Below are 24,068 nucleotides of genomic sequence, written 5' to 3'. Positions count from 1 at the left end.
TACAATAAGTCCAAGATGTTCTAGCATTTATTTCAGGTATCCCTACTCTAAAAGTGGAATAATGGGAAACATTCTGTGTTTTGCAAATTCCTCTTTTTAACTGTGTAGGCTCCCTGTTACTGTGTCTGGCTCCAGAAACCTGCTATAATAATTCAGCACAGGCTTTGGGATTGTGGTTTGTCCTGATGGCCATTATTATTTATGTCATGCACACCACATTTTTAGAACCATATTGCTTTTGCTCATAAAAACCACATGGCTATAAATCCAAAGTGTTAAAGTGTCTCCAAGGCTAGAACTTAAAATAAATCCTGAGTCAGTAGTATGCCTAGTGTCAGAGGACTTAGGTGACAGCAGGCTCATTTTCAAAAAGTTCTTTCCTTTTTTTATGGTATCCAGACTGGTTCTCTAAACACTGAAATTGTGGGCAATGGTCATTTTCTGGCATTAAGAGAGTTGAGGGGCTGCCAGTTCTGCAAAAACTGATGGCTCAGAATGCCTCTTTGGGAGTAAAGTCTGGAATACTAAATGCTGCAGAAAACCATGGAGAGCCTGTGTCCTCCCGGAGATAACCAAGCTTAAGCAATGATGTTTCATAGGGAGGATTCGGATCCAGCATCTCTGAACCACTGAACATATAAGTGACCTCTGGGCCAGGAAAGGAACTGTTCAAGGTGCATTCGTGCAGTGCCTAGCACAGCGGTGTCCCAGGTTTGTTTGGAGAGTATTGCTGCTTCTGAAAGAAAAACCAAAGTAGGCAGTGTAGCATCCATGCACCAAGTCTGCGTTATGTGAACAGACTGAGCTACAAATCCCTATGTATTTCATTGCATGCCGTAGATCTTTAGGAGTTCAAATAAAGGTGAAAATACTTTGAAGAAAGCTCACCATTTACACTACTGCTTTCTCTCCATAGTATGTCCATTCCTACACTGAACATTTTTCACATGAGATGTTCCAAGAAATCCTGAAGCATCTCCATCGGTGTGCTGGTGACTTCCAAGAAGCAGTAAAACATGATATGTGGAGGCAAATGTTTACTGATCTCTTCCTAGATTGTGATTATGGAAAGGTAGGCAAAGCAGCTCTCAACCTAATTTCAATATGTTGATGGTTTCAGTTTGGTATTTCTTTGGGTCACTGCCTTCTTTTTATTCTTCATGACTCTTTGTGCTTACTCAGCATTACTTTAGAGGACAATAGCTGTTGCATTGTCTTCAAATTTGTAGTTCTTAGACACAGACATAGCCAAGAGCCTATAAGCTGATGGCTGATTAGAAACTGAAAACCTAACGTGGTGACTTGGGGCTGAATTTCGATGATTCTAGAGAAGGAATTAACCACTGTCTTTAACACTTCTGGTCACTACCTGTTCCCACAGCACATTCAGAATGTTTGGGTGCTAATTTGTCTATTCAGCCATATTTCAGCGAAGATAACCTGATATAGATTGACCTTAACAAATGTGCACATTACCACAATAGTGGTGTATATTGCATTAATTATATTGCATTAATTTATTCACCTTTAGGGCTTCTATCAATAAATCTCATCCTTTAAATTTAAAATGCAAAATAATCTATCTTTACAACCTCTCTGAGAAAACTACTGTGAACTTCAGCCACAGATTATGGATGGGAAATTAAGTCAGTTACAGAGCTGGAATTGGAACTCAAAAGCCATAATTTGGTTTTCAGCAGCTCTAAACTCTATCTATCATCCTCTGAGTAGAATTGCATCACCATTTAAAAAAAAAAAAAAAAAAGAAAAAAAGTTAGATGTATTAGAAAACCAGGAAATAGTAGGTAGGATCTGAAGAATCAATGGCATAAGCTATTGCTAAAAACCTGGGCTTCATCCAAATAGTATGTACTTGTTATGAGTAGCCTCAGTTAGCCAGTTGCTGGCTACTACACAGCAAACAGTTGCCATAATCTTCCAGTTTTCTCCCCTACATAAATTATATATTCCACCCAGCACTCCTCTCGTGATGTTTACAGCATGCCTCCCCAGAATGAACTGTGCTCTACAATGTCATGCTAATAATGTCATTACTTCTAAGAGAATGGAATTACAGAGCACGTTTCAACACCAATGGTGTGTTTCAGAGAACAGGAGGCAAGCTGCTGTTTCAGGGATGAGGAAAGAAATGTGTCTACTTCTCAGCTAGAAGACATTTCATTTTCCTGTTGCTCTGTCAAGGAGAGCTATGATAGATCCTTCTGAGGAGAGTAATATATGAAGCCAAGTCCTAGCTTTGCCACGCGTTCTGAAAGGATCCCTTCTTTCCCTTGCATGTTTTAATGTGACTTTCTTCCTATTATTTCTGTGACAGTAATCACCATCTCCATGCTACTAATCCCAGTGGAATCTCAGAGGCAAAGAGCCAAAAATACTAGCACAACACAACACGAGCGAGCAGCTAGCAGCACAGATACCATCACTGCCCAGAAAAAAAATGATTAGAGCACAACCATGGTTGCTGTTTCCAGCCTCTGAGGTAGCCTTGCTCTGCAAATTGAGTTACTAAACTGTAGCGTGGACCATGCAGTTCTTTTAAACCTGGTTTCTTTTGTATAGCTCTAATAAATCCCGTCCTACTCTACCCAGAGAGAAGATAAAAGATGCAAACTAACCCAAGGACTTCTACCACTTGAATGTGATCCATTACCTGTAGTACTCATTCTGCAAAGCACAGCAAAGCAGTTGTTTCAGTTCCTCATTTACATTTGTTTGGTAGCAGGCAGTTATTCCAGTCTGCATGGTGAATGTGGCTGCCTGCCTCAGTGAGTCGCAATTAGGGCCAGGAAGCTGAGAAAGCAGTGTTTAAATTACAGTCAGATTAGAAGGTATCCGCATGATCATTATTATGATTTCAAATGCGTGCATCCAGAAGGATGGCAGCTCAGCAAGGGCAGCCTGGACTGTACAGAAGCAGAAACTGTCCAAGACAATGCCAGAACACCGTTGAATCGTTGCACTAATGCCCGAAGAGGCAAGAGCTCTGTGAATTTTAAGCTTGTTGTCTCTCTGTGCTCATGCATAACAAGTAATAGCTTCTTTTACACATTATAACAGAATCTGCATTAGTTTTCAGGGTTGTTTTTAACCCGGGATCTTTAAATGCAACTGAATTTAGTCAGGGATTAGTTTTCCAACCACTGAAGTTCAAGACACTTCTGCTTACCTTTCTTGCAGCACAGCAACAACAAAGTCTGCTTTCTCATGACCTTTCATGAGTGTCTGCTCTCCCCATCTTGCTCACTAACAAGGGTATTGTGGAGTTCAAGATACACACATCACATTTCCAGAAAAACAATCAAGCGGTTAAACACTGACCTATCACTGATTAAACGGCAAGTCTGGTTTAGTCTGTGTTGCTAAAGGAATTACTCACAGATCATGGAACGTTGCCGAAAACAACTGAGAATCATCACCTGCCAATATCTAGGTGACAAGAAAATTAGGTCAACATGTTTCAACTCTCTATCCACTAAAGCTGGCACTCGTTAAAAGTGGAGACAAGTTTTGGGCGGTTGCACAAACACAGATGGTGTGCTGTTATTTATAGTGGATGCTGTACCTGTCCTGCCGCCAAGACTCCGTGCGAAGGGCCGATGGTCAGGAATCTTTCATCAGGCCCCCCTGTCACACATGAAGTACAAAGAAATAGGACCTTTGCCAGTAAATTTAGGAACCTGGAAAGATAGTGTAACTGGGTATAGGACCTTGGAACTGTTTTTCCCGTTGTTATACTTCGCTCTTCTATAGATAGCTTTACCGTGACGTGTTCCTCCCAAGGTAAGTTATAAGGAAAAGTTTCCTGAAATAACAGAGCCCTCTAGTAGAATGGCAAATCTGTATAAACTGTAAATGTTAAACCAAGGTGGGCAATATACCCCTGCTTCATCCTTAGTCATTTCTGAAAAGGTATTTACTGTGTCTAACAACATCTAAAAATCAAATCACAAAGCCCCACAACAAAAACGCTTCTAGAATCGGTTATCTAAATCCTTCAAATATATTACTTTAACATTAAAAAAAAAGTATCTGAATTCTGAAGCAACATTTTTATTTTCTTTTTAATACTACTTCATTCATTCATTTGCCTTTTTAATAAAACAAAACTTTGCATTAGTGCTGACAGCTTCAAGGCAACCAGACTATTGTGACAAGTAACAATTGAGGAAATTTAAAGGGAAAATTAAGTGTGTGCAATGTAAATACTGAATGGAGAATCCATATATGACGCTGTGATCTGGTAACATCTTCAGAAAAACATGCTGTGTTTGTGTATCTACTAAATGGATGCGGAATCCGATCTGATATATTCAACTGAAAAACAGAGTATAAAGAAATGTTTGCATGGGAGCACGCAGGATATTTGGATATTAATGTCAGGAAGATGAAGATACTGGGAATCGGGGCCGACATCTTGTATGTTTAGGGACAGACTATGTGATGACATTTGTTGTTCCCAACCCACACATGGCTGAAATTCACCTATCATTTCCAGCATTTTTTTACCAGCAGGAATTAAGTTCCAGGAGTGTGAAAACTGGACTGGATGATAGGTTACATTTCAGCTCTGATCCTTTCCTCAGGATGTGCAAAAGCTTTCAATTCTGTTTAGAGGAAAGGAGTTGCAGTATCGGAAAATGTGATTTATTCACTTAATTTTCAGTATTAGCTTCCTTGGGAGGCACTTCTCCACTAAGTGATGAGTATCTCTATTGTTTTCAGATCCTCTGTTCCTAAACATTGATGCCATTAATTACGCTTTTAGAATATAAACAATGTGATCATCTTGAGCTCATTTCCAGAAAAGAGCAGCAAACTTCTTCAAACTAAGGGCAGGAAAGGTCACAGAGAATTAAAAGCTTGGTGAATCTCACATTTTGTAGTCTTTACTCTAAGAGCAGAATGTGAAAAGGAAATCAATAATTCAGTTGGAAAGCTACTTCCTACAAATAATGAATTTAAGTAAATCTGTTCTCTAATTAACTACTGTGTTTCACTAAAGCGAGGGAGATTACAAAGGTGGCAGGATTTAAATAACGACAACAGGAATTAATCATAAAATGGAAAACTTGCAATCATTTAGATTCATTTTACTTTTTAAACTCAAAATTTCCTGATTGAAATGACCCATTAAATTGTCTTTTCCTGGTTTTATTGTCTATATATACTCACCCTGAGCAACAAGGATGTAATAAACTCTGTATGTTCCTCTGTGCTAGAACTACGGATACCTCTCTCCCCACTGTGGTCAGATGTGTATGAATTTTTAAAGGAAATTAGGGAGGTTGTCATAATAGCTCAGATTTTTGGACTAGTTATTTTCCCAGGCAGTTGCCAATACATCGTGCTTCAAAGGAAATGATGGGGCAAAAAACCAAACTACAATGTGCAGTCACTAACATTGTATAGCACAGGCCATAATAGGTGAAAATTCTGTCATAGTACTGTCAGGCATTCAATATCTGTCCTGAAAGTGTGAAATGTTGAAGCTTTGATCTTTACATGAAGAACTCCCTTGGCAAAAGTGGTTACAATCATCCAACTCTAATTTGCCAAGAATAAAGCAAGAGGATGTGCCTGCAAAGAGATATGTGTGAGGAGTTCCAGCTAAGGGCTGAGAAGAAATTTTTGCCTCAATGAAACAAATTAACTTCTTTGAAATTCGTACTGATGTTCTGGTAATAGATCATTTTCAGTCACAGATAATTCTTAGCTAATGGTGCCTTTGTAGTGCTGAAAACGTTGATGTAAGTTCTAAGACCCACAGGAAAATAACAATAATTGTAATCTTTCTGTCGAGGTTGGTCTCTTAGACAGACAAAAAATACTTGCCCTACTGGTAGACTTCTATGAAAGAAGCCCTGTGATTGCCAAGAGGGGATTCTGTAACCCAAGACAGTGTAAGTATATGGGATGTTTCAATTGTGGTTTAAACACTAGGAGGCCACATGATGTTATATAGTTCATATATATTTTATAATTGTTACCAGAAATGGACAGAGCCTAAAAAAAGGACCTAAATGAATGCTGTGACCTATACACCATAATTTGCAAACATGTTTTGCAAACCGTGGTGCAATGTTCAGAAATACTTCAGCATCCAAAACTTTTCCTTACTACAAAATTCTGAAGTACTGTTTGGAAAAATAGGATTAAAGAAAGACTACTTTTCCCCAGAAACATTGTTCTTCCTTTACTGGGCAATATTATGAGTTAAATTTGTGTTTACATTAAAATTTCTGCAGGAAGTTGGAAAGATAAAGAAAAAAACACAGAGAATCATCTACATGAAAGTAAAGTATTTTTAAGATATTGGACATTAATTAATTGCTAAGATCAAATGCAAGTCAAATTACAGCTTTCCTTCTTAGTATGAAGAAATACGAAACGTTTATTTCAAAAGAAATATGGTGTAATACACAATAACAAATGCAGTTCTCTGCAGGCAAAGGCATTATTCTGAAGTTTTGTGTTTCTGAGATGCACAGAAGGTTCCTTTTGATAGTTTATGTTTGCTTGGGAACACCTATTTTCTTTTAAAATTTTCTTATGCAATACCAAAGTACATAAAATGAATGCAAACTGTTAACTTATCAGTATTTTTTTTCTATTTTAGGGCCAATAATTGAGCTGCAAGAGATTGAGCTTATGGATTTATGGGGAGGCCTTGATGACCAGGAAGTGTGTGAGGAACTCAGGGAAAAGTTAGTTTTGTCTCAAACAGGAATTTCTGAGGGAGAAATTTTAGCATGTGGACCGGTAGATGATAATAAACAAGGCACATCTAGAGTGAAAACTAGTGTCAGAGAAGGTCTTTTTGTACAAATGGGCATGAGTGAAGCTGAGGCTGGAGGAACTTCTAAGGAAGAAAACCAAGCAGCAGAATCAAGTGATGCTGAAGTGAGAAAGGAAGGTGAGGACGTCGCATCAGCAGTGAAAAGCACTGATTTTGCAGCTAGTGATTTGGATGGAAGTACAATAGATAGTGAAAAATCCAGTTTCCGTGAAGCCATCAAAATGGAGAGGCAAACTGAGTCTGCAAGTGCAGACAGACAGGAGGAAGCTTTCCCAGGATCAGCCCCTACTGGGTACAGTCTCAGCAGAGATGGAGAACCTAGATCTGAAAAACAGGTGGAGGAAGAGCAATTTAGCCTGGGTAGAGAGCCTGACACAGAAACAGATAGGGAAGAAGATTATAGTGTCTGGGACAAAGAATCTGGATCAGAAGGGCAAGTTAGTCAGGAGGGGGACAACTGGACTGCAGAGGCAACCAACACAATTTCAGGACCAACACCTGAAGCTATAACTGTGACCTCAGAAGCCAGAGCTGTGGCAGACATGGATGTCACTGCTTCAGAGCAGGATGCTCCACTTGCAGAGGTGGTGAAAGAAACTCCTGCAAGAACAGAGAGTTTTTCTAGGCAGCAGGGCAGCCCGTTTGGCCAACAGACAAGCTCAGAGACAAGACTGCAGGATGAGGACCTTCTGCAAGACCAGGGTAAAGGTAAAGCACTCTCCTTTCTTCTGGCAGACTTTAATCTTTTCCAACATACGCATTTGGACTGGTTTAACCCTAGGCATGTTTTTAATCCAGTTCAAAACTATTGAAAGCATATGAGTGATTACTGAATACACAAGACCATAAGCTTTGATATCTTCTCAGCAAGGTTTCAGAGGGTGCTCCTCTCACAGGACAGCAGGTGAGTGACTTTGCTGGTGATCTGTATTCAAGGCACCGAGCAGACACTTTAATTCAAGTAGGGACTCTCTGAAGCAGCAGCATTTTTATAATAAGGAGAAACTTTATGTTCTGTTTCACTCTGCAATATTAGTATAGCAAGACAGAAGCCTAAGCACGTTAAATATAGAAATGACTTTTAGTTATTTTTCAGACTGATTGCCCATAGGGAGATATGAGATCATATTATGAGATCATTTATTTTAATCTCTCACCGTGATTCCAAAGGAATATCATACTTCCTAATTGTGTACAAAGATCCTTGTTCTAGGAAGGCTGTGGTTGGGCAACTGTGTGTTTCATAAGAGGTACTTTCTTAAACATAGTAGAAGGACCAATTCCCTCGCTAGTGCTCTGTGAGTACACCCTTGTATCTCACAGTTTAAAATGCTGCAAGAACTGGGTCTACATGCCAGAGCAGTCTAGTGACAGACTGTAGAGCTGATGGTACAGCCCGCCGGTACCTACAGCTTTCTGTGGTTAACTTCCAGTACACAGCACTAACCTGTCATCCAGCTGGTCCCTGGACACGCATCCAGCGTTGTTTGGGGCATGTAGTACTTCCATCTTCAGAGCAGATTCTCACCTTCACAGAATCCCACAGAATCTCTCAGTTTCTCACAGAAATGATGGTTTGGGGGTATGACGCTCTTTGAGAGAAAGGTGAATGGAAGCAACAAGCCTGAGTATCATTTTGAACCTGTCTTTGAAAAGAATCTATCTTATTACTCTTGCTAATATGGGTATTTGTAGCTGGGCTTAAGAAATGTAACATTCACCAGGTGAACTTCAGGAAGCAGTATTTCCAGACAGTAAAAATAAATAGCTACTGATAACAAGGGTAACTCCAGAGACACAGAGGTAAATTTTACATATTAATCAGCAGGATGCTCAGACTAGTAAGCGCTGGTTCACAGATTTCTTTTTAAAATTGCGGATCCAGCACACTCAGACAGACAGAATTCTCCAGCTGAAACTAGCCAGGAGGTACCCTGGTCAGGTGACTGCTCATGTCAACCCTTTTCATCCACTTCAGAAACTATAGCTTGGATCTATGTATTTAAAGGCTTTTAGAAAAGCTGTATCTTGTGTCATTTTTAAACTCATATCATTACAAGGTATATTTTATCCTTTACCAGGTGACCTTCTGACTTGTGACCTAAGCTGCAGGTATAGAAGCTCTGAAGAGAGAATTCCAGAGGACTGGATGTGTGAGAACACCAGATTTCCAGGTATTTGGTCACAAAATTTTGTGTTTGCATGGGCACATAGTGGCTGGCAGTGTCTGCAGACATGCCAGTACTGCTGTGAGCTGAAAGTTTTGGCAAAAAACCAAACACTAATTCCTGAAGCTGACTTCAAGGTAGGAACAGTGTCTTCTTTGTCTCAGAAGGTCACTTGCTGTGTAACAGTAATTTCAGCTCACCCGTATGCAGGGATTTGACCTGGTTGTATGATAGCATCCATGCTAGACCGGAGCATAAATCTGAAGAGATACCATTAGAAAAGTATAAGCAGATTAAGACCTTTAGTCGGCATGGAGTCATTTAGACATAATTTCACAGTATAGGAAGTGCAGGATTCAGGACTGTGTTGATATCTGCCATGTGGACTGTGCTTTCTGCCTTTCAGACTTACATCCCATCATGGCAGACATTCAGAACCTTTGGGCTTCTCATACTAGGAGTGCCTTTGATGAAAGCTGCCTCAACCTGCCACAGTTTGTACAGCTCATGGAGACATTTGTTGGTGAAGACACTTCCCTGCCTACTGTGGAGAGGCTTATTGCATTTATCAAAGAAGAATACAAACAGACAGAAGAGGAAAAAATGGAACAACTAGAAAAAGTAAATATTGTAAGTTCTGTTGATCCCATGTTCAAACAAAAACCAAGCAAATGCCTACAGGCACTGACGGAGTCAGCTTTAATCTCATGCTGGCAGAGCTATTCACTTGCAGCCTTGCATCCTCTATTTCAAGAGACCTTTTACCCCTTTGTTTTCACATGGATCCTCCCTCCCTAGCTCTACAAGTGATGACAGACCCATCCTATAAGAAGTTGTCTGTTCTAGAGCCGGACTCAGCGAGACAGGAGGTTGATCGTTAATTGTGAAAGAGCTCAAAACATTCCATTCTGCTTATTCACCTTTATAATAGCCAAGACTTGATCTCTGACCTACTGCACTGGCATGTACATATGAGGCTGTGGATGCTTTGGGGAGGATTTTAAAGCAAGTGTGTTTGGTTATGCCTAGTGCATGGCTGTATGTCAATGTGCACATGCTTCTTCATGTTTAAGTTACAAGGTGCTCTGGCCATGTGGTGAAAAAATATATTCCCCTTCAGCAATATCCTCATGCACAGCATCGAGGTGCCCCGAATCCCTTAAGAGTACAAATATATTTCATGGTGGGTCTGTCCACAGTAGCCTCTCTAGCTGCATTTTCCTCAGACCTCTTTCTAGTTTCCCTCTGTGCTGCTGACCTAATTTGGATGAGATATTGGATCTGACGGCTCTACTGTCCTCACACTGAACACAAAACACACTGCCAGTATTTTGGCCTTTGAGACATTTCCACTCCAGCCATTTATCACTGTATGCTGTGCAAAGACTGGGTTTAAAGGACAAATTGGACGTGCATTTGCTTGGAGCCCACACGCTTCAGGACAGCACCAGCAAAATAACAATGTACGGAGATACAAACTGTCACATCTTTGGGTGTTACTAACAAGGTTGCAGTTAGTTTTTGCTGGGAAGACATTTGTATTCTGGGAAACTTGCTCTTACCTGGGTTGATCTCACCTTAGATCCAGCACACGCCTCATTTGTTGCCTGGGCAATAACCCTCTGAGTGCCAGTTCTGCCAGGGAAAACCGAACTGTCAGCTGTGGTTAGTGTTTCCAAATATCCTCCAGGTTTAATTTATGTCCAGGTCTGAGCTGTGTACTTACAATTTGGCCTGACCCACAGGAAATACTGTATTTTCCATATTTGTGTAGACGCTGAGCATCAGTGTCCAGGAATTCTCAAAGACTGGCTGTTTCTCTGTTGCAGGGTCACCGCATCTCTCACTTGGCCCAACGGAAACTGCTTCTGGAGGCTCTTTTCACAAAGTGGGACAAGAACGCATCTGGGTTTCTGGACCTGGAAGAGGTGGATGCTATTCTAAGCTCATTCAATGAAGGGATGGAAAAAGAGGCCTTGATGAAAGGTAAGGAAACAGCTCTGCTCTGAGAGAACAATGTCAACACACAAGGCCTTAAAACATTCAACAACAGTGCCAGTGAAGTTGTTGGCAAGCACTGGTCATTTTTTGGTTTTGCAAGCAGCCATAAGCATACATGGTGTGATGTATAAAATGAAAAGTAACAGTTCTCCAGACCGACTTGTTAACGCGTAGCTCCATCCCCTCCTCCTGTGGCAAGGTAGCCCAATGCTTTCATGACATTGTGATGTGTTGAAAAATTATTTCAGCTGTAACATGCAATGTACACTTGTGATATGGCAGTGAAAAACACATGTAAAGCCTGAGGACATGTTTACACTTTTAGTCTTACCTATCAGTGTTATCCAGCTATTTTTAATAGATGCATTTTACCGTGCTGTCTGCAGGACTCTATCTCACAGGAGATAACAGCAGTTTTCCTGACGGGTCTCAGATAGCCTTTAGCCATCCCGACTGTTGCACGGCTCTCATGAATTAGGTAGTAAGTTCAAGTCTCACTTCTCTGTTCATTTCTCCAAATAAACTTCGCAAATTTGGTCCTTGACAGAATAGTCAGACGGAAGTGCTGCAGGTTCACCTGGCCCTGTCTGGTGGCCTCACACATACCAACACGTGGGCATTAGGTGTTCTCAGATACCATACTGGTGACTAAGAACATGTCTGCATGCGTGCTTGGGTGGAGAGGACTGCTTTATTCATCTGCGTGCTCATTTTCATGTTGCTTGTTCTGCTGCACACGACTAAAAATCGCTCATTTTGGCAACCACCAAAATCTCTTTATCCTTTAGCTCACTTGAGGCACTGGAGGGGTGGGGAGCACACCGGCATGCTGCAGTTAATAGTCTCTAGGCTGCACAGCCATGGAAGAAACTGGCAATTTACAGCTCTCTTGTATTCAAAGCATGCCAGAACACACTTCAGAAATATGGGAGAACATAGGCCCTTCCATGAAGGGCTCATAAACTAAAGGACAAATAAATAGAAAGATAGCATAGCAAAATCAATACCACCTACAAGCAATATAAAACTGTATCTAGCAGCTTCAACATAATCTCTCAAAGACATCATGGAACGAGCAGGTTTGGGGGAAGGGCTCACAGACATTGCACTCCTGGATGAAAACGCAGGGTGAAAAGTGGGTAGAATTATTTTATTTTCCTTGTAAGTGAAAAGTGTAACATTACAGATATAATGGGGAAAATAATTCTTTATGCTGTGGCTCAGTAATGAAGGAACTGATCAAGCCATGTTTAACTTCATGTGTATGTCTTTATTCATCTCTTTCTTCAAAGAGATGAGAAAGTGGAGATGAAAATCCAAACATTTTTATACCATCAAAAAACTCTCCATCCTAGTTCTGTCAGAAAATCAGAAATTAAATGAAAAAATACTGAATGATCTTTAGATGATGGGCAGGATAAGACAGCATTAGCAGTCAGCTCCACCATGATTGGGGCCAGTTAGTACTTGCTGCTTCCATAGCTGAAATCGGTGATAAAATGCCCCCTGACTTCTGTGGGGGAAGGAGGAGGCTTTTAGCTCCCATAAACATCCGTGTCTTGGGTGCACTGGGATGCAATCAGGGCAGCTCCCTGCCTGTGCATCATTAATCAAAGCATTTTCTATTACACTGTCCTTAGAGCCCACTGCATGTATCGATCACAAAATACTCCCTGCTTAACAGCAAAGTCTCACACTTCGCCCTATATATCTTTGCTTGTTCAGGTCACTAGTCAGTAGTGGCTTGACGAATCACTCCCTTTCCTTTACTTCTTCGGTTCCAACAGGATTTGAAATCAGGATGCATCAAAAATGATGAAAGTGTTAGTCATGGCAGTGCTCAGGAGAGGCCCTGCCAGGAGCATGATCAGGCCAGCACAGCTTGGGCAGAGCTCCCGAGGAATCCCGGCTTTCCAAAGCCAGGGAGCTGCCTCCAACTTCCACAGGCTGTGCAAGAGCACCCCCGTGAGCCCAGAGCTGGGGCGTGGGACCAGCCGCAGCGGCTCTTGGAACAGCCCCGTCGGACTGCCTGCTGATTTAAGTAACCCCTGAATAGAAACCGATGGGGTGCATTCACATTTTCATGCTCAGTCTGTTCGGATCACAGCTCTGAGTCTTAACTTGTCTTCCAGACCTCTGGGTACATTGGAAGTTTGCGAAGGAGAGTGAGTAGATACAAGACAGTGATTCTTGGGCATCATAATCTGATCCTTGTGGCATTCCTCATTCCTCCTTCCTCCACGCAAAAGGAAACTCTTCCAGACCTTTCTACTGCAGCTTATTTGCCTGTATTTGGGTCAGTTTAGCTGCAATGTCTAGGACATGAAAAAGGGGACTGGGGCACAGCTCTGCTCTCTGGCCTTGTGCAAAATGGGAAGGAGCAGCCCCCATGCAGATCTTTCCTCCTTCACTCCTCTGAGAGCCAACTGGCATCACATCACTGGTTTAGGTGTTTTGCATACTCATTTACTCTTCTAAACTCTTTTTTTTCTCATCAAAGCTCCCTTGCCCCTTTTGCTCCACATCTACATCACTTGGTGCAGGACAGGTGATTCCAAAGCACTGTTGCCCCAACCTCTGTGCGACGTCAATAGAGCTTTTGTTTTCTTTGCTCTTCATTTAATGAGATTTAGCACAATACAAACGTTATTTCAGTAATTCATTAAAGGCACCTAAAGAAGGATAATTAAAAATGATAGTTACTTTGGAAAGCCTCAAAAGGGAAATGTAATGTCTGCAAAGTATGGTACATCATGGAAAATCCAGGAACGTGAGTGATCTGCGAAATCTGTAGACACTGGCCTTCACATTTTTAATGGGATTGATGAATAGTTTTTCTGTAAGGACCCAACTACTATTACTGTACGCAGAATGCCTACCTGCAGCCCAGTCCTACCAGCCCTGCAAAGTGTCCACAAAATTTTGTTCTGATGTGGAGATACCTCTGATTTTTGCTAACTCCAAGCAGCTTTCCTATTTTCCATTGGCCTTTATTGTTCAGGTATGTTGCAGAGGTATGAAAGGAGCACAGGAGCAATGCTGTACAGGTTTCTTTCTCATCAGGTGAGAAAATAGGCACCTAGAGGAAAAGGTACATCCAGTCTGGAAGCTGGAGATTACCTGTCATGATGACAAATTCAGGAGACAGCTAGAAGAAACCCAGAATAATGGACTGGAGCACTCCACCCAAAGTCAGTTTAGGGCTTGATTCATATTTTGCACAAGAAAAGCAGGGGGTTTTTTATTCAAATAGAATGTCCCTGTCTTGTTTTCTGTTTCTCCTACTAGCAAAGAAACACCTTTGCTGCCGTTACCCACAGCTCAGCAGAGTGGGGAAGCTATCCCCAAAGGCATTCCAGGCTTTCCTTGAGTTAGTTGCTTCTGAGTTCCCTGACGATGAGGATAAAACTATTGATGATTTGGTGGAATTTCTGACCACAAGTGTGGAACGAAGTCACATGGAGTGCCTGCAAAGCTTAGCCAGGAGGAAATGGCTGCACAGTATCCAGCAAGCAGCTGAGACCAGTGGAGCAAGCATGGAACAGCTTTACAAAGCGGTGTTTAAGGCCCTCTCCCAGGTATGCATCCCAGGGAGCACAAGAGTTGTGTTGGGACTGTGACCCTGATTTCAAACCCTGGTGCATCTGAGTGGAACGTGCAGGTAGCATGGGAAGCTGGTCTGAGGCTGGGTTCCTTGTGCTTCCCTGCACTTAGCTGATGTTCAGGAGAGCCCATGGTTATGCATGGAAAGAGTCACAGCCCTGCAATACAAGAATTCTTGTCCATGGTCTGCCAATACCGAAAGCATTTCATGGATACTTATGTCTCACTTTTTGAAGATGAAATCTGGTAATTCATAGTTCTAGTTTTGAAGCTTCTAAAATGAAACACACCAGCCTTAGTTTGGGACAAAAAGATGGTTAATCTGTAGTGGAGAAACACATTAATTTTTAACCTGCAGCTGTAACTTTAGATGTTTGTCCTCACCATTAAAGCCCTCCTCAAAGAAAAACTTCTCTCATAGTAGCTGGTCTTACCTTACAACATTTAGGTATGTAAATGTAGCAACTCTGGAACTTGTTTGTCTGATTTTTCCAAAGGAATCTCCTATTGGAGAAGAAATCCATAGGAGTTTTGCTTAGGCATGTTATAGTTAGGGATTATTTTTTATATGAACTGCTCTCCATTAGCAACAGGAAAAAAAGAAATCTATTTTCCTTGCCAATCAAAATACCAAGTGGTTTTGCTTGTAACAGAGCATACCGGTCAGACCGATCCCAGCACAGGCAATACATGTCATGCAGTTGGTGCGTGACACACAAAATCAGTGACCCAGAACAGCATCTCAGCAAGAAATGAGACAAGTGCTAAGTACACGGAATAAGTGTAATGGCCAATGGCTAATGTACATAATGCAGTGGGAAACATTTGGTTGCTAGGATGCAGAAGCCCATGGGGATAACAAGAAGATCAGTGCATATATTGCCCTTTTGGAAGAGAACCAGCTCTCACCAGAGCGGGGACAGATTCTCCTACACTATGTGGCATGTACTGCAGATGATGCTCCATATGTTCTAAACCAGATACTGTACAGAGACATGAAAGGAGTAAGGTAAGAAAAGCTGCAAATAACTGTTCCCTTTACTCAAAAATATTCAGAATGTAGGGTTACCAGGCAGTGTTTGGGGTGCGCTGGAAACAGAGGTTGATAGAGCACTGCAGAGAGGAAATCTCTGCAGGGACTGTTGTGGAATGATTCATTATCATATACATGCCCGTACACTCTGCATAGTCTACTTAGAAATCTGTTTGGGATTTCACTCCTTTCCTTGGGGAGATTAGCTCACAGTCTAATAAATCTCATCCTTTAGCAAATGTCTATTGCATTGGGCCTACATTTTCTTCTTTAAAAATTAATTCCCTTACACCAGTTTACATCCACGGGATATTTTTTGAGAACAATGCCTTTCCTTCCCTAGTGTTTACATTATAAACAGCTTTCATGCCTCTCTACTTCCAAAAGCTAGACATATTTCTTCCCTTAAGTATTGCTTCTTCTAACCTATTAAATGAAACTGCTGCTCGCTTCTCTATTCCTTTTCATTACATTCATTAGTTGATGTTTTTTAAATGTCCTAAGGATGAAAACTGCCTTATTTATTACCACTGTCTTTGGGATGCAAGTGGTAAATGTGGTATTTCTGGGTGTAGTCAGAGTAAGGAGCTAACACCTTCCTTCTCTGATGTCAAAAAGCAGGGAGAGATCAAAGCTGCAGTATTTATTGCTTTGCTAAAGGTTTTCTGCTACTCTTAACAAACCCACCCATAAGTTTACTTTTCAGCTTTGCAGCTGTTGATGAGGGAAAGCCAATCCATGTTCCAAGAGTTGAGCTCCACGGAAATATCCACTTCTGGAACTACGACCGCCCAGTGGAGGAGAGAAAAGGTTCACTCCTGGTACTGCCATTGCACAATGCTCGCTGGAAAGTCTTCGGCATTCTAGGGCTGGACACTCTTCGGGACCAGTGTGAGAAAACCATCTTTCTGACCCATGAGATCAGTTTCTATCAGGTGGGCACCATCAGAAAGCAGTTTGTTAGACCACTCTTCAAAAACTGTGTAGGCACCATGTGACTTTTAGATGTTCGTTCTGAGTAAACGTAAGATGTACAACTAAGAAAAGAACTGTGGGCCCCTTTTTACTGTATATGGTGAAAGTGCTGTGAGCAGAACACTTTATCAGTCTTACGGATTAGCACCTTATCTGTAATTGATTATGAGGTATCACTTCATCAATAATTCATTTAAGATTCTCCTGACTAGTAAATTAATTGCACTTTTATGCAAAGCCCAAAGATAGTAGCTTTTATTTCCTGAAGCTCTGGACCTCATATTTGAGTTTGTTTCCATAAAGTGGCATGAAACCTTACTTTTTACAGGGTGGAATAATTATAAGCAACAGCAATCCGCATTTCTGTAGGATGCTCTTTAGAATCAGCCTCATTGTGGATGCACCATCTGGGCAGCAGGGAGCGCAGCAAGCCAACATTCCCAGTCAATTTGGCTATATCTACTAAAAAACAACTTCTTCTAGTTTAGGACTTGGCTGTGACCCGAGTACTCTGGCGCTTTACAGCATTATTTCATAAGGGACATTTCACAGTCACTTTTCAGCTTTACAAGTTCTGATTAAAGTAACTTGTTAGGACCATTTTGCTTCGTTTTGCTGCATGAATGTTTCCCCAGCTTTTTTTCCCCAAATCAAATGGAACTGTCTAGCTCATTTGGAGGATTCCGCTTTCACAGGGAGTTTCTCATGCATTCAGCAAAGCCTACCACTCTATCTGCACCCTGGAAAACGTTCTACAAATGACTGTTACTGCTCTGGACTGGCTGTATCCCAGGGCACCCAGCATCCACGCTGTAGTTATGTACCTGGTGGAGCCTGGCAAAGACAAGGTAAGCAGATTGCTGCAGTGGAAAGACCTGTAATATTCAGGGGATGAAAGGCTGCTGTAGTGAGAACATGGCATTGCTAGCTGCCTGTGATTTCCCAGTGTTTTTTTCACACAAATTGAAGCCTGTCTGAGATTCTCATGCCTGCCTGTGCAACAAAAGGGCTACAAAGGTAGAGAGGGAAGTTACCCTCTCTCAAGGAGGCCACTCTTCATTCTTTTCATTCTCCTATTTAAACCAATTCAAAAGCTCTGCTAGTATAGCCCCTTCTCCATGGGAAAAGGAAATATTCTCCCACATCAGTGCTCACAGCTGCATAACAACCAATAGAGCAAAATCCCTCATCCATCCATCCATCCATCCATCCATCCATCCATCCATCCATCCATCCATCCATAGGTTAGCCAACACTGCAAGCCCCTGCTAAAGCTTTATTGTCTGGGACCTCCACAAAGGGAGACGTTCTTCTGTGGAAATTCTATGCGTGTCAAAATTACGGTATTTTATAGGAAAAAAAGAATATCCTAGCTAACCTTGTTAGCTTTTCATTCTGAACTAATGTCAGCCGCCAAGATGTAAATACAACTCAGGAAGTGGCTGCTTCCTGATGAGCTAGGTTGGAAAGGCAGCCCCCCTCCCTGCAGATCATATTGCCGTTGTTCAGCAGGGAAGCTTGTCATTTCACATACAAGTGAGTCAAGAAGATGGAAAGTGTATGCAATATTTAGGACTGGTCCCGTGTCATCACAAAGTCTGCATGACATCTGCTGTAGCCATAATTCAGCTGCTTCCTCTGATAAGGATGGTTTATGTTGGCAGCTTTCTGGTCATTCCAGGCACTGCGCTGTTCCCTTGTTAGCTGCCTGATAGCCAGGTCATTTGCTCCCCTCGATGCTTTTCACGTGTCAAGGCACGCTGACACAAATATGACATGAGAAAGAGGACTGCAAGAGGATGGGAAAAAGAAGGGAAACCTCTTCTTGGCCTGTGGTTGTCCCTCAGTGCGGAGCTTGAGGTGGATTAAATAGTCCGGCTGAGGGAGGTCCAGGGCACATTCTTTATGCATCTTGAGCAACACACTCTGGGAATAAAACCAAGCACTGCTGGGAGATGTCTTTGAACCATCCCATTGCACTTGAACATACATAGGAGTTTCCTTTAAGAAATAAACAATTTCCTCCCTCTCCAAGCTTCAAAATGGCTGTTCCTTTCTTGGATGCAGCTAAACCTGCCTTTTCTCTCTGGCAGATAAGGGACTACGCTCTGCGAAAGATGATTACTATAGATAAAACAGGACAAAAAGAAATTCATAGCTCTCCTGTTGTTCTCCTCAGGAAAGAAAACCTCTTAAGGTAGGCTCCAGCACCTGCAGTTGAACTAGTTACTTCTGGTCCTAGACTCCAGCCTGGATCAGGCATGAGCCACGTTCCTTAAAGCTCATGGTAATGCAGCCCTCCTCTCACTGTCAAAGCTTCTGGTGAGTTTGCATGTGAATTAGAAAAGGATGAGGAGTATTCTCTCTTTGAGTTCAGGCCGGCAAAAACTTAACTTCTGACTTAATGCTTACCAACTGAGCTGCCAAACAAGCTCTACCTCTGCTGTGAAAGGTTTGCAGGATTAGGGCCTACACTGAACCATTTTGCTCTTCAGAATAATCTTTTTTCCTGGCCATTTTAGTCTCACTTCCTTCAACTACCTGCTTCCTTCCACTGCCAAGATCCTCACAGACAGGGCTTTCAGGCATATCATCCTTGTCGTCAAAGTCGGTTGAACAGCCATTTGCTGTTCCAGTAGATGTTTTTACTTTTAATAAAACTCTGTAGAACAACTGTTAATGCAGTTATAAACAGGAAATTGTTTTTAAAGCAAGGTTTGTTAAATTCTTATGGTTTTCAGTAATTGCTTTGGCTAAGCAATATTGTGTTCCACCATGATATTTCCTCCTTTTTGTGTGGCTTGAATGGTACTTAAAGCTGTGCATATTTCAGTTCAAGAAAATAAATGATTTAGTAATGTAATACCTTTGTTTTATCAACAAGAGATGAATGGCGTCTTACTAAAATAAGCTAAATAAATTGCCAAAAGAATCTGGAATGGTAAAGTCTAGTCCATTTTCCCCTCTTTGCTCTCATTTCAGAGATTACCTGTTTAAGTGCATAGAGAGTTCAGAGATCATTCACACTTCTGTCTGTGGAGTATGCCACACTGCAGTACCTCTCCGTGACCTATCAGGACAAGCTCTTGGTGTATTTGACATCAGCATTGGACACCACCAGAAATTACCACCTCAAGAACACAAAGACCTGCAGAGAATGCTAAAGATGGCCCAAGCTGCCTGCTCTGAGATACTGAAGAAGTCTTTAGAGGAAGCAGAACCAACCTATGGACTGGGTATCGTGCATACAGAGCCAAGATAGGTTTTTTAGGGGTGAAATTAGGAATCCCAGTGAAACCGCATCTAAAGTATCATTCCTAACAAGTATGGAAAGCAAATACAAACCTTCGGTACATGTAAACTACTCCTGAGCAAACCTAAATGCTTAGCAGAGTACAGTTAAACAGAATGTTTGGGTTTTGACTGGTTTACAGGGTATTTTGTGCCCAAGTCCCACTGAAATCAAAAGCGTGAAGCAAGGTGCTTTGTTGCCTCCAGGGATCTAGCACATCCTCCTCAGAACTGTCCCAACTAAGATCTGAAGCATTTGAATGTCACAGTTACACAATTACCTGCATGCCTGAACCCTGCATGGCCTCAGGACCTCTGCTTGTCCCCGAGGCAAGTTTTGTCTCCTTCTCAAGCATATACCCATTTTAAAAAGTTTCATAGATAGGATACTTGGGCTATATACAAATAAATCAGGCAAGGAGACAAAGAGTTAATCATAAAGAGGGCAGAGCCTTTCAGTCAAACATAAGTCTTGAGTAGCAGATGTTTCTGGGCTTTTGATTTGCTGAGGTTTGCTTTTGATTCCAGAGGCAGAATGTGTGGCAGATTTGAGGCATGCAGGGATTCTATTCCACCAGTTCATGCTACAGGACCTGCGTGAGTGTGTCCAGAAACTCGATGCTGAGAGCTTTGCTGAAATAAAGAGCTATGTAGAACCACCAGCTCTGGTACACAGCATAGTTAAGGCTGTGCTGTTGCTTCTTCATCCAAACTGGAAGGACTCAGAGACAACTGAGAACTGGAGTCAGTGTAAACTGGTGAGACTTCTACATGTTGAGGCTTTGTTTTTTGTTCTTCCTCCCCCAAGAAGATGTAGTGGAATTTGCCAAGGGTGAATGGGCAGTGAAATAATTCATTACCTACAGATTTCCTATATGCTTGTCTTAGTCATCTTTAATTCTCTAACCCTCTCAAGGTTTTCACTGCTACCTGACTCTTTGTTCTCTGCATTGCAGAAACTTGATGATAATTTGATTCAGGAGATTTATTGCTTTGATCCAACTTCTGCATCTGTGCAAGTTCAAGCAGAGCTGCTGCTGGACTGCATCACTGGTAAATATCATAAACTAATTGTGAGATTACCAGACATGGTTCAGCAATGAAACAGTGTCAGTGGCAACCTTCAACTGAGTGCTTTTAAGGTCCTTACTTCAGAAATTAACTTTGATTTTACAACAGATTAAACAGCAGATAAAGGGTACTAAATATCTGCAGTCATTTTTGGTCAATAAAAGCCAACCTGTTAAATTTAGAATCAAAATTCACTGCCTTAAGGAAAAGGTTGCAGATCAGCTTTGAAACCTACCAGAACAAGTGATCTCATTGTAAATCCCCAGATAAACACATTAAGAATGATGGCTGTTTTGGCAAGTAGTATGTAAAGACATATTAAGAATGATGGTTCTTTTGGCAAGGAAATCTACTTCAGACCTCTGTGCCCTGCCTGAGGAACTGACCCAGCTCCAAACAGCAACACAGCTGTGGGAGGACAGTGTGAGCCCTCCTCTTTGTAAACACCATCTGCCAGGTATTTAATATACTCACTGGCCATAATACAGGAGCTGGTTTTCAGACTGTCTTTCCTTCCTTTAATGAATGCGAGCTTTTTTGGTGCCAGAGCAGTCAAGAGGCTATTACATTTGCAATATCTCTGCAAGAGAAATTACGGTTGTTTTTGCTGAGATCTCTCCCTTGATGATCTAATGTCAGACTAAGAGGCCTGTGAAAAATCAAATGTGGATAAGACTTGTTAATTTAGCTGGGGATATTTATCAACAGTACCTTGCCTACTGATGAACAGTGAACACTTAATGCAGTCATAGTTCCTTTTCATGTATTCTCCTCATATATATTAAACTCATTCACTGGAAAGAACAAAGCAGGCCTAGGGCATCCAGTCCTCCTCCCGTTAGGGATGCAGATATAACTAGAAAGAATACAGCTTTGGCAAACTGCCGGTGTGCTACAAAAGGTTGGTTTCCCAGGATAGAACTTATTCTGAGAGAGTAGTGTCAGACTGGTGGTGTGAATACAGATATAACTCATAATTATAGGAATTCCTTTAAAATGAACATCACTGTTCACCCAGGGTGTATGTTGGATATTGGCCATATGTTCCATGTGCTGTAATACAGAACAGAGCAAACAACCTAGACTCTACTGACATTAATGGTATGATTCTGTGGTGACCTTTAATAGCATTTAGTAAAAGAGCTTTGAAAGATATTACTCTTAAATCAAATCCGAGCTTGGAAAAGAGAGCACTTTTCTCATTACATTTTTAATTATCAAATGTTTAGCATTGAAATATGGCAGAGCACTTTGTACAACAGGGGACCTACCACAAGATAAATTACAATTAAAAGGCAGCATTCCTGTGCTTGACCATCACTGTCACAATGCTGTCTGCTTCTCGAAGCATCACCATTTTCCAGGGTGGAATTACGGGACTCGGGGAAAGCTCCTCTGATGGGATGATCTTCTTTCTGTTCAGTCTTAGAGCAACACTGGTGACAGTTTTGACTTGGCTTTTGGAGTTACAGCTCTTCTTTGTTTCAGGTGTACCCCAAGCAGCGGTGTGGCAGCACGGCTCCGTTCCAGCCGAGTACTTGTACCACTGGGTACACACCTGCCTGGCGCTAGCAGAGATCACCAAGAGCCTGCACAGTAAAACAACCCATCTTCAGCCTCTTTTTGGCACCAAATTCTAGTGTGCCTCTAATTAAATCTCTTAAATCCTCATCTAACCTTAGTGATTCTGGTATTTGACATCTTTTATTAAATTACCTGTTGCTTTTTTATGTGTTATGAATCGCTACTATTTGTTGTTAAGATGGTAGGAAGTCTGCTAGGGAGTATGAAGAAAAAGCAATAAAACATTAAATGGAACAATTTTGCTAATGCAGCTATGAAATTTTAGAAGTTGGATTAAAAGTTTGTGGGGTTTTTTTGTTTGTGGTTTGTTATTTTTTTTATTAATTCTGAGGGTAAAAAGAGACGGAGGGACTTTGACTACCAAGCTACAATGCTCATTAATGACACAGCAAAAATTTTCATGATGCAGTCTCATTTTTAGGAATAATTTTAAGTAAAGGTTGTTAATCAGCATTTTGTCAGGTTTTGAATGTGTTGCAGAAAAGCCCTACACTTTTAATATAGCCAAAAAAAAAAAAAAAAAAGAATCAGCTTGGAGGCTGCCTTCCAGCAGATATCAGGGGTGCTTCACACAGCACCCCAGCTTGGAGCTGCCCCAGCCCCATGCTCACTAGCTCCAGGAGCATCCTCCCAGACAGTTTTCATCTGTGATTTTCTCTGGTTTCTGCTTGCTGACCCTGGCTATGCATGGGGAATACGGATACAGCCCTTCCGTGACCCCAGAGCCTCTCCTTGCATCATGTGCGTGCCCCTGGCGGGGTGGGAAGCTCCTTTGCCCACTGGGAAGATAGAGCTGCACTGAGATGGGAATGTAATTTCGCAGTTTGCTCCACATCTGTCTTCAGGAAGAGCTCTGGGCACTAGTGGATTGCTGGGATTTTAGACACAAAGGAAAAATGATTTTACCCAGGAGCTGTGAGGGGATGCTGGGAGCTAAACCCCATTAGCCCCGTGGCTCATTGCATCGCCCGCTGGGATTGTTTGAACAGGCATGCGGCTTGCAGAGGGCCCTACCACTGTCTGAGCTCACTGCAGTGCAAAGGGCTGGATCATGCGGTTTGCTTAGTCCTTTCCAAAAACCACCAATGGTTCAAACAGCTTGATTGGAACAACATGTTGTCACATCCTTTCCCAGAAAAGAAGAAAACAAGAAACTCAAGAGAGTGGCATCATCTGGACTCTGCTTGAGAAAGCAGCTGGGCAAAACTCCTTCAATGCATCCAGGTTTTGAGCAGCTATAACATTCTGCCAGAGTAAATACAATATGTTTATCTATAAAGCTCTGCAGGAGTGTCTCTGGCTGCCTCATGGGGAAGGCAGGCTGGGAGCACCTCACTGGGGCTTTGCCATCTCCTGGGCAAAGGAGATCCCAGCTCCATCTGCTGGGTTGGACACACCAAAGCGACTGGATTTGGCTATCTCCTTCGTGTAGGCAGCAAGTGTACCATGTGTGGTTCTGCATGAAACGTGCTGTTTGTGGCACTGCCAAGCTGATCTTCTAGCTGATTGTCCAGGGGAGTGCACA

General features: G+C 41.8%; 1 protein-coding gene across 1 annotated transcript in view; it reads left to right on the top strand.

Moving 5' to 3' along the window:
- EFCAB5 (EF-hand calcium binding domain 5) overlaps positions 1-23,024 on the top strand; it is a 41,660-nt gene extending 18,636 nt beyond the window's left edge. The window contains exons 8-22 of the mRNA XM_026861757.1: positions 917-1,072; positions 5,822-5,921; positions 6,638-7,525; positions 8,899-8,991; positions 9,392-9,606; positions 10,815-10,971; positions 14,275-14,564; positions 15,426-15,598; positions 16,329-16,557; positions 17,293-17,445; positions 18,691-18,794; positions 19,580-19,833; positions 20,417-20,646; positions 20,845-20,941; positions 22,448-23,024. Coding sequence (XP_026717558.1) covers positions 917-1,072; positions 5,822-5,921; positions 6,638-7,525; positions 8,899-8,991; positions 9,392-9,606; positions 10,815-10,971; positions 14,275-14,564; positions 15,426-15,598; positions 16,329-16,557; positions 17,293-17,445; positions 18,691-18,794; positions 19,580-19,833; positions 20,417-20,646; positions 20,845-20,941; positions 22,448-22,599 — 3,291 coding nt within the window. The 3' untranslated portion in view covers positions 22,600-23,024. The remainder of the gene's footprint in view (positions 1-916; positions 1,073-5,821; positions 5,922-6,637; positions 7,526-8,898; positions 8,992-9,391; positions 9,607-10,814; positions 10,972-14,274; positions 14,565-15,425; positions 15,599-16,328; positions 16,558-17,292; positions 17,446-18,690; positions 18,795-19,579; positions 19,834-20,416; positions 20,647-20,844; positions 20,942-22,447) is intronic.
- The last annotated feature ends 1,044 nt before the right edge of the window (positions 23,025-24,068 follow it).

The sequence above is a fragment of the Athene cunicularia genome (genome assembly GCF_003259725.1).
Source record: "Athene cunicularia isolate RWA chromosome 19 unlocalized genomic scaffold, athCun1 chr19_part1, whole genome shotgun sequence".
In the NCBI taxonomy this organism is placed as follows: domain Eukaryota; kingdom Metazoa; phylum Chordata; class Aves; order Strigiformes; family Strigidae; genus Athene; species Athene cunicularia.
This window is presented reverse-complemented; position numbering and strand designations above follow the sequence as displayed.